The sequence below is a fragment of the Oncorhynchus tshawytscha genome, linkage group LG09 (genome assembly GCF_018296145.1).
Source record: "Oncorhynchus tshawytscha isolate Ot180627B linkage group LG09, Otsh_v2.0, whole genome shotgun sequence".
NCBI lineage: Eukaryota > Metazoa > Chordata > Actinopteri > Salmoniformes > Salmonidae > Oncorhynchus > Oncorhynchus tshawytscha.
Genome location: NC_056437.1, coordinates 65,814,778 through 65,825,921, shown reverse-complemented (window position 1 = coordinate 65,825,921; position 11,144 = coordinate 65,814,778). Strand labels below are relative to the sequence as shown.

At 40.2% G+C, this 11,144-nt stretch overlaps 1 protein-coding gene across 1 annotated transcript; it reads right to left on the bottom strand.

Annotated features, from left to right (window-relative positions):
• Positions 1-654: 654 nt before the first annotated feature.
• Positions 655-2,632, bottom strand: LOC112258415 (ferritin, middle subunit). Its single transcript, XM_024432773.2, has 4 exons — positions 2,319-2,632; positions 1,791-1,937; positions 1,438-1,563; positions 655-999 (listed from the first exon to the last, which is right to left on the bottom strand). The coding sequence occupies exons 1-3, from the start codon at positions 2,418-2,420 to the stop codon at positions 1,543-1,545; spliced, it is 270 nt and encodes an 89-aa protein (XP_024288541.2). The 5' UTR covers positions 2,421-2,632; the 3' UTR covers positions 655-999; positions 1,438-1,542.
• Between the last annotated feature and the right edge of the window lie 8,512 nt (positions 2,633-11,144).

Genomic DNA, 11,144 nt, shown 5'->3' with positions numbered 1-11,144 from the left:
ATTGGTTGTATAAAGAATAAAGTTGAAGAGTAATTGAAAATTCCATTGCTGATTAGACCATCTTCCCCTTTAACCAAGTGGTCTAGCCACCAGAAACTCCTTTACTATATCTTGAAAACAATATTTTTCAGTTCAAGTATTAGAGTTCGGTTTGCCTGTTAATTACCACAATGACAGCGTTCAGTAACTTAGGGGAACTATTGGGCATTACCAACTGAAATAAATGAGTGGAGATTTGCCAGTCAGAGCCGAACTTCCCATCACTAGAGAAATGTGCCATAACAGCTGGCTAACGGTTTTGATTGACCTCTAGGCTGTCTAATAAACTTGTGATGCAGTGTAAAGGTCTACATCAATTGTAGGTAACAATTTCACTCCTATGGAGCTAGATTTGACAGCTGGGTCCTTAATTGACATGTCCTTTACTGTATCGTGTAATAGTGCCACCCTGTGGTCAGAGGTAACATCCTTTAAAACTCATGTTTAACTTCTATTGTTATGACCCTCAGTCACTAGTAGGTCTACAATTAAATATTTCTCACTGGTATGAAGACGCTCAGTAAAAGAGCAAAGCTCCTGACTAGACTGATACAACATCCATGACTACAGGTCAACACTTCAAAAACAGTAACAAACTTACGTGATATTTTTTTAAATTGTTTTACAAGAAGCCTTGCCTCCAAAATACAGTAGTGTTGTCAACAGAAACAATGTCACAGCAGTGTTGCAATTCACCAGTTTAACACTCTCCCATCCCTATAAAAGCAAAGCCAGGAGGATCTATCAGAGAAGCCAGGAGTCCTGGTCTGAGGCATGAGGCCGTAGCCTGGGGATGGAAGTGGTTTAGCTCTGGCCTCCCAGGGTGTGCTTGTCAAACAGGTACTCTGCCATCTTGTTTTTGACAGCATCCATCTTGGTGAGGTTGGTGATGTGGTCTCCCAGCTTCTTAATGGCCTCCACCTGCTCATTCAGGTAATGGGTCTCCAGAAAGTCACACAGCTAAAGAGGGAAAACAGGTCAGACAAAATAATGAATACCGACTATTGTAACAGTAATTACAGTAACACACAAAAGCCTGGTGGAAATGGCATAAGTGTAGATAATGAGGTCTATTTTTTAACGAGACAAGTCCATTAACAAACACTTCTTTACAATGGCATCCTAATGTGGAACAATAGGTTAACTGCCTTGTTCAGGGGCAGAACACATTTACCTTGTCAGCTCTGGGATTCAATCCAGCACCCTTTAAGGCCCAAATCTCTAACCCCTAGACAACCTGCCACCCCTTATGCATTAGCTGCATGGTGAGCATCGGTGGACTATTGTGTGCGTGTGACGAAGCAGTAAACAATCCTGTGTCATTAGTTATCAGAGCTACAACAACCTGATTATTCTATGTGATACATACATGTGATGTGTGGTTCCACCATAACTTACATGGGGGTCAACCTTGTCAGAGGCAATCTTGTGCAGGTCCAGCAGGGCCTGGTTCACATTCTTCTCCAGCTGCAGAGCACACTGCATGGCCTCCAGCCCATTGCCTCACTCATCACGTTCGGGCTTCTACACAGGACAGATAGAACACAGGAGGGTTAGGGGCTACAAGCAGACATTAAGGTAAGATAAAGTGAACAAAGTAAAACCCCTCACAGTTTCAGTTCAGTGGTTAGAGGCAGTATGTTTAGGACTACTCCAGGTTCTCTCGATCAACTAAACTCTGTAGACACTTTCCTCCATGGAGGAAAAACATCAGTCTACAATCTAAATGAGTTTGATGCTCAGGCGCTCACCTTGATGTCCTGGAGTAAAATGCGTCCACCTCTCTTGTTCTGGAAGGAGAGTAGCTTGTCCGCGTGCTCCCGCTCCTCGTCGCTGTTCTCCTTGAAGAAATGCGCGAAGCCACGCAGAGCCACATCGTCACGGGAGAAATAGAAAGCCTGGGTGGATAAACAAAACATTGTAGTTAGAAAAAGGAAAAAAACATGACAGCATTCTGTTCTTGTTGTGGCAACTAAGCTTGATGATATAGGGATGAATCAGTCTGTTGTCTACTTGGTAACCTGACATTTAACCTGTCAATGAGTAGTTACGCGCTCTGACAGGAGGTAGGATAGATTCCCAACTTCATTTGTATGCCATTTCTAACTGGAAAGTCTTAATAGCCTTGCCAAGTAAAACTCAAATGTACTTCACGGAGTTGAGATTCTTGGCTATTAATTGTCTAGACCTACAGAAAATTCAAGTGGAAAAAGAGCCATTTAGGACCAGGCATAATAACAGGTAGATCAACAAAACGGTCATCTTCGTAGACTCCTTACCATTGAAGTGTAGGTGTAGGAGGCAAACATCTCCAAATTGATCATCCGGTTGATGGCAGCTTCGCAATCGTGGTGATAGTTCTGGCGGATCTGAGACTCCATCTTGGCAGATTTCCTTTAATATCTAAATGAACGGTACAAAAATAGAGTTTCTTCGACTATTTTGCTATTACAGTTCAAGTAAGTGCTATGTCATTAATCCTTAATGTTCTATAATGCGGGACGAAGGCAGAGGAGTTCCGTTCAATCACTGTTGAAGCAAGAACTTCTTCATGCGTCTTCTCAGACTTGTGAACTAGAAGGAGCCTTGTTCGCTCTATTTATTGTTCCAACGGAATGCGTCAGTGAAATCCACCCTCACAGAGCGTAGCCAATCACCTTTAGAATTTCAACAGGAACTAGGCGGGTCATTTAAAGACGAGCCCACTCATACACATGACCAAAGCAAAGATTATTTATTATATTGACAAGAGAGCCGAGTGACCACTCTATCAATGGAAATACATGTGCTCAACGAATGAAGACAGGCAAGATCAGGTGGGACCATTCCAGCCAATGAGAGGGCAGGTACGTGTGTGAACACCACGCACAAATATACTTCATTTTTCTCAAAGTTTCCGGAATACCACATGCATCCACATATATCAGTACATTTGTAAAAGCTTAAACATTACGAAACGTCTATTCAATCATAATCCTCAAGTAATTTGAAAGAAAGATTTTGGGCAGAGTAAATGCTCTAGCCTTGACCCCTTCATCTCAGACTGTTATTATTTTTTTTAAACTTTGTTTATTACAAAGTAACATTCTATTGGAAACATCTAAAGCAGTAGTATCAGCCAAAAGCAATGCTACAGTGCAGGTCTAACTACAGAAGTTATTGTTGAAAAATGTGTGTGTGTTATATCCTTAGAAGAAAATAGAAAGAATTCTAATATTAGGCTAATTTAGAAATAATCTATGTCTACGTTTGATTTAGGATATAAAAGGAATTGAACTTTGAGACGCAGTTCTGTAAACTTCTGTTTCATTCTCTAAGAGCACATGTTTCAATAGCATACCTAGCTTAATTGTTTACCTTTTCCAGAATAGAGCCAAAAGAAAAACTGTAGGGTTTATCACACTTTTTAATATCAGCTCAATTTTCAATATGAGGTATGGGAATACAGTAGTGGACAGAGAAAGAAAGGCTGGCTTTTGTAGAAATGGTATTTGATGATACACCTTTCGGTTTCAAATAACATATTGAGGTTGACAAATGGTATGTCAGTTGATTACATTAGCCTAGAAATAACTACACAAAATCAGTAGCTACATACATCTAAACATACATAGGTTATTAAGCTAAAACTGTGAAGTGGAAAACTTTTTACAGCTAATGAAAATCAAAGACGACAGTAATAAAGTACCTTCCTAACAACTTCAGTTCACATGACCTGATCTTCCACAACTGTTGACAGGGTGCTGGGTTATTGCTCAATACAGCCATGTAGTTGAAACATCATTGGTATTCATAAGAACTAGAGCTGTGTTTGAATACTCATACTAACTGCACTAACCATACTATTTGTGATGTAAGTGGAGTATGTAGTATGGTTATTGGTCATAGTATGGATATAGTTAGTATGCCAGAAGTTCCCGGATGTCATACAAAATTTGCCAAAATACGTAGTATACAAGCAGTGGACATTATTTCCGTGCTGTCAGGGCCCATAATGCAATTCTTCAGAAACTAACGTTTTCAATATCGGAAAATATCAGAAAACGGGCATGGCTTAACTAATTATGACAAATGTTAAGAAATTTCAGATGAATTTTAAGTTAAAATTCTTTGGCTTATGAACCGATAATATAAGTAATTAAAGCTGACAATTGACAAATTAGCTAATTGCGTTCTCAATGGACATTGTTAATTTACTCTGGCTAATCTCATCTGAGAGTAATTAAAATAGTAATCAATTGTTGCCAGCAACACAGTTACAGTCACCAATGCTCTGGATAACATGAAAACAACCTACCCATCTCTGCCAGGGCGAGTAAAATGGTCAGAGTGAGGTGTTCTCTCATTTGTGTATGGAAGTAGCTAGCAAGCTAGCCAAAGTTAGCCATTTAGCTTTGGTGCTTGACTGCCGTTGTTAGGTCAGAAAGCTCGGATCAACCCTACTCCTCGGCCAGAGAGCAAAACGCTTTAAATTTACGAACGGACAATCTGACAACGCTCTGAATTTAAGAAGGCCCAGAGCGTACTCTGGCACTCCAGATTAAATTTACAGACACATCCAAAATCGTATGATGTCTAGCTAGTAATTAGTTATGCTAACAAGCTAACAAGAGGTTGCATAGCAAATAAAGAATATGTACATATGATATATGAATGAGTGATGGTACAGAGCAGCATAGGCAAGATACAGTAGATGATATCGAGTACAGTATATACATATGAGATAAGTATGTAAACCAAGTGGCATAGTTAAAGTGGCTAGTGATACATGTATTACATAAGGATGCAGTCGATGATATAGAGTACAGTATCAACGTATGCATATGAGATGACTGACCTCGCCTTCTGGATGACAGCGGGGTGAACAGGCAGTGGCTCGGGTGGTTGATGTCCTTGATGATCTTTATGGCCTTCCTGTAGCATCGGGTGGTGTAGGTGTCCTGGAGGGCAGGTAGTTTGCCCCCGGTGATGCGTTGTGCAGACCTCACTACCCTCTGGAGAGCCTTACGGTTGAGGGCGGTGCAGTTGCCATACCAGGCGGTGATACAGCCCGCCAGGATGCTCTCGATTGTGCATCTGTAGAAGTTTGTGAGTGCTTTTGGTGACAAGCCGAATTTCTTCAGCCTCCTGAGGTTGAAGAGGCGCTGCTGCGCCTTCCTCACGATGCTGTCTGTGTGAGTGGACCAATTCAGTTTGTCTGTGATGTGTATGCCGAGGAACTTAAAACTTGCTACCCTCTCCACTACTGTTCCATCGATGTGGATGGGGGTGTTCCCTCTGCTGTTTCCTGAAGTCCACAATCATCTCCTTAGTTTTGTTGACGTTGAGTGTGAGGTTATTTTCCTGACACCACACTCCGAGGGCCCTCACCTCCTCCCTGTAGGCCGTCTCGTCGTTGTTGGTAATCAAGCCTACCACTGTTGTGTCGTCCGCAAACTTGATGATTGAGTTGGAGGCGTGCATGGCCACGCAGTCGTGGGTGAACAGGGAGTACAGGAGGGGGCTCAGAACGCACCCTTGTGGGGCCCCAGTGTTGAGGATCAGCGGGGAGGAGATGTTGTTGCCTACCCTCACCACCTGGGGGCGGCCCGTCAGGAAGTCCAGTACCCAGTTGCACAGGGCGGGGTCGAGACCCAGGGTCTCGAGCTTGATGACGAGCTTGGAGGGTACTATGGTGTTGAATGCCGAGCTGTAGTCGATGAACAGCATTCTCACATAGGTATTCCTCTTGTCCAGATGGTATTCCTCTTGTCCAGAACAGCTTCCGGTAGACCGTCGAAGCGCTAGTACGCTCAACTAAAGGTTTACAGTTCTTTTACAGTATATTCAAATGTAACCTTTATTTAACGAGGCAAGTCATTTAAGAACAAATTCTTATTTTCATTGACGGCCTACTCCAGCCAAACCAGGACGACACTGGGCCCAATCATACCTCAATTACAGCAGTACTATGGTGACGCCGCTTGCACTGAGATGCAGTGCCTTAGACCGCTGAGCCATTCGAGAGCCGTGTGAACTAATAGTATATAGTATGCAGTATGTACTCATTAAGTATGTAGTATACAGCATGTTAGTATGGGTATTCGAACACAGCTGAGGTCTTCTGGGGCAGTTTGCATCAAGCCTCTCAGAGCAAGAGTGCCCTATATTAGGATATTATATTAGGATCAGTTTTGCCTTTTAGATCACATTGAATAACATTACATGGATGGGGAAGCTCCTCCCCCCAGCCTCCACTGATTTATACAGACCCTGGTCTTTCCTGGCCTAGTATGTAAGGTAGTGCCTCTATTCCAATTGTTTTAGAACAGGGACCCCTTTTTCCTAAAATGTAAGCCAAAACAGGCTCTATCTATAAGTTTGTCATAGCTACTATCTAGGTTCATTGTTTGTTGAAAAATTATGAAGCTGCTTCAAATGTGGGTAAGGGTCTTCAACATAGATAATCCTTGAAGTATGTGCCCTGCTTTCTGCTACTTTGATCAACTGTTCTAGGCTGAACCTCACTTTATAGCGTAATGCTTTCATTATGAGTGCAAAAAGTTTTGGAGACAATGAGACGAAGCCTCTTCAGACTGTTGGAAGTGGCAGTAGACTCATGCTTAAAACCGGTGTTACAAGAAGGGCTGTGTCATACTTGGCATTCCTTCTTTTTTTTGCGAAAAGGGACATCACTTTTTGACTAAATTATGTGTCATGCCTAAAGTATAAGTTTGGGTGAGCATATAACGTGAACGTCTAGCATCCCAAAAGTTGCTTGCAACTCGTCACGGACAACTTCAGCTTTTTAGCTAATTATCAACTTTGCAACTATTTACTACTTTTAGCTACTTTACAACTACTTAGCATGTTAGCTAACCCTTCCCCTGACCCTAACCGTAACCCTTTAACCTAACGCCTAACCTTATCTTAACCCTAAAGTAACCTTATCCCTAGCCTAACTAACTTTAGCCACCTAGCTAACGTTAGCACCTAGCCACCGAGCTAAAGTTAGCCACAACAAATTGAAATTCGTAACATATCATATGTTTAGCAAATCGTAACATATTATAAAAATTGCAATTCGTAACATATTGTACGAATTACCATTAGTTTATTATAATACCAATTTGATGATGGGACATCCACAAATTAATACATACCATACAAAACATATCATACTAATTGGAGTATTCCCGAATGTACTTTTACTTTGTTACGTCTACTCTTCCAGTTTGTTCTAAGTGACCAAATTTTAGCAGAAGAGCAAACAGGATTAAAATTGAAATAGTCAAATAATTGTCTTAATTTCTCTATGCAAATCTCTTCTGTAATGTTCAACCCCGAGAACCTGTGTTAAGTTGTTAAAGTCATAACCGGGTCCATCATGTGACTGACTCAGGCTCTGCCCTGAATGTATTTCTGCCTTGTCATTGTGACTCAGCATTCTGGAGTCTCAAGCAGAGATGGAAGGGGAAGCAAGACAGCCCACTCCTTCTTTTCCCCCAATGGAAGTCAATTAACTAAGCAGACCACTATTGCATTGTTGTCTGCTTAAGGAGCCACTTCCTAAAGCAGACAGTGGTAAACGACCTGAGTTTAACTATCTTCATTTATCAACAATCATTGGTCTCGAGGTAGTTCTGTTCTGTTATCACAGTGACAATGGTGGAAGAAGGCGTAGTTTTGTGACTGTAGAAACAGACATGATGGGTGATGAATGGGCTAAGACCGACTGATACCAGATTTGAAGAAAAGGAAAAAGGGAAGAAGGAGAGAACAGCAGGAACAAACACTATACTATGCAACTTACATATACTTTGTAACTTACTAAGGCATTTTTAAACAAATAGCCGTGAATGGTTGTTTTTGGTGAAATTAAGGGAAAATACAACAAATTTCCAGAAAATGTTGTCAATTTAGTCAATCAGAACTCAAATAGCAATATATTTCTGTATTACTTTAAACTGTTGGTCTAACTATAACAGTTCAGAAAGTCACCACCAATGTCAAAACCCATTATTCTATATATGTTCCCTTCACCACGTTTGGGTCGTACATGGTCTGGATTACTAATTTCTTTATATATATTGGTATTTTCTCTCTTTATTGAGATATCAAGTTATGAATGAGAGGGGGTGACAGAAAGGTAGAGGAATACAGATAGGAAGCGTAGGCAGGGTTTGAATCCATGCTGCAAAGGGTCATGTGTGGTCCAGAGTCAGCAGCATTACCACTAGACCAGAATATGTCACAAAATGTCTAATGTCTAATACTCAATTAACTTAATAGGAGTCGAGGCACTCAATGTCAAGAAGCTGCTGACTTGATTTCACACTTTAATTGCACTATCAATTAATTTAAAAGTATTCATACATACATACATACGTAAATACATACATACATGGTTGTAAAGGAAATCATGTCCAGTCCTAATAAGCTGAAGATTCTATAATGAATCAAATTAAACAAGTATTGTGTTAGTCTAGCTGAAAACAGAGAGGCTGATTACTTTGTTGTAGTGAAAGTGAACTGGGATAGAAATACATTATATATCCAATTAAAGTGAGTGTCGCGATGCCAACTTTGGACCAACTACATTAAGTGTAAAGGCTTGGATAGGCCTATGGCTCAGAATATGGAATAGAATGTGAATGGTGGGCTACTCTCTCAAGTATTAATTCAAAAATGCAAATATGCAACTATAGGTTGTGGGCGGAAGCCGTGAAAACGTGAAGTTGATCGATCCCCATCGAGGGAGGAGCAGATTTTTTTGTATATGACAGTAAAACATTCTTATAATAACTATAACATTTGTTGGCACCTTCGATTCTGGCACATTTTCTCATAAAAGGTGTAGTTTAACACTGCTTCTATCTACATTGTAAACACAGCCTCAAACGAGGTTTGAAAACTCAAATTGCTTGCTGTAGGTGTTTGATGAACTCCCAAAAACTGAAATAAGAAAATGTGACATTTAAAAAAAATCATGTTTTGGCCTAGCTGCAGGCTTAAAGAAACATTCAATCACATACTGCACAGTTTCTTCATATTCTGCCATTCTGCCATTAGAAAGTCAAATAAAGGCGTGTAGATTGAAAGATGTGTGTGTCATGTATGCTAGAATGGAGGTTTAAAAACAAAGCTGAATATGCAAATTAGCCAACACAGCATATCCTACACATATACTGTAGCATACCTTGCATTACAATGTCCTCTGTAAAACAACTGGGAAAAAATGTATACAATTTGTTCTGCAATAAGAGAACCAGAGTTTGATTTCTAAACCAGAGGACAACAGAATTATATTCACTGCATGTTACAATAGTAAAACAATCTCTTTGTCACCTCGTCACACTGATTCTATATTGAATTTAGTCTTCGAGATGGTCTAGCGAGCATGTGTATCTGTGGTTGGTGCTCTTCAACTCTAAAATGCACTATACCCCTCAAACTCAACTCTGGACCTAGAAGCCAGTTCCATTGTTCCCCTCTTGTCAGGGACTGATTTAGACCTGGGACACCAGGTGTGTGCAATTAATTATCAGATAGAACAGAAAACCAGCAGACTCCGGATCTCGTAGGGTAAATTGAATAGTCCTGCATTAGATTGTGTAAGGCAAAACCTGCAAAGAAAAGGCAACAGGCAAATGCACAAACACTAGAGAAAACTAAAAATATTTTTTATTTGCTATCTACCTGCATTTTCTCTGGTATTTCTAGAACCACCTGCAACTCGACATGTATAAGATAACTGGTTTCCAGAATTGGGAACGAAGAGAGTACAGCCAATACCAGGTTAGTTGTAGAATCTATTGCAGTGTTTTGATTAGGCAAAGCCTGTAATATCCAGAAATGATGGATAACAACATTCTTTGGTTATATCATATCTAGTGTAGCTACAATCTATGGATTTTTTCCAATGGGGCAGAGAGAAAAATGTTGCTGTTTTAGAGCTCAGGGATTCTTAAAAGATGGGACAATCAACTTTTTTTCTACAAATACTTGTCTTAATATTAACAAAATGAAGTTTATATTTTGACAGAGCAAAGTATCAGCTATCTAAGTAAAAGGCACTTGACAGCCCACTTGGAGTTTGCCAAAAAGGCACCTCAAGGACTCTTAGACCATGAGAGGCAAGATTATCTGGTCTGATGAAACCAAGAATGAACTCTGGCCTGAATGCCAAGAGTCACATCTGGAGGAAACCTGGCACCATCCCTACGGAGAAGCATGGTGGTGGCAGCATCATGCTGTGGGGATGGTTTTCAGTGGCAGGGATTGGGACACTAGTCAGGGTCGAGGGAAAGCTGAACAGAGCAGAATTACAGAGAGATCCTTGTTGAAAACCTGCTCAAGACCTCAGATTGGGCGACGGTTCACCTTCCAACAGGACAACGAACCTAAGCAAACTTCCCCAAATACAGGTTTGCAAAGCTTGTAGCGTTACATCCAAGAAGACTTGAGACTGTAATCGCTGCCAAAGGTGCTTCAACAAAGTATTAAGTAAAGGCTTTGAATACCAGTGGTTGAAAAAGTACCCAATTGTTATACTTTAGTAAAAGTAAACATACCGTAATAGAAAATGACTCAAGTAAAAGTGAAACTCACCCAGTAAAATCCTACTTGAGTAAAAGTCAAAAAGTATTTTGTTTTAAATACACTTAACCCTTGTGTAGTCTTAACATTCTGTATACTCCCTAGTCCTAAGGGTAAACAATGCCCCGCCTTCACTAAACCCCTAAAATAAAGCAGGCTAATTGTATTTTAAACCCCAAATCTATTTTGCATGAAGTAACAACCTATCATGTGTCACAAACTTTGTGAATATCTGGTGTTTCCCTATCACACAGCAGAAAGACTGCATTTAATCAGTTGACACCACTTGTTCTTATTACACCACAACTGTCATAATTGTTTTCTTTAACAAAGTAGAGTATTATTATTATTATTATTATTGCTAAAGGTACTGCGTAGGTGTACATTTTTTGCAAGAGATAGCACTTGTATAGCCTAAAAAAAGTAGCAGAAATGTGCAGAAAGTAGTTTTGAATGTATTTTATTGAAGGGAAATAATAATAGTCTTGAATGTTTTTGGAAACATAGTGATATATTCTTATATACTG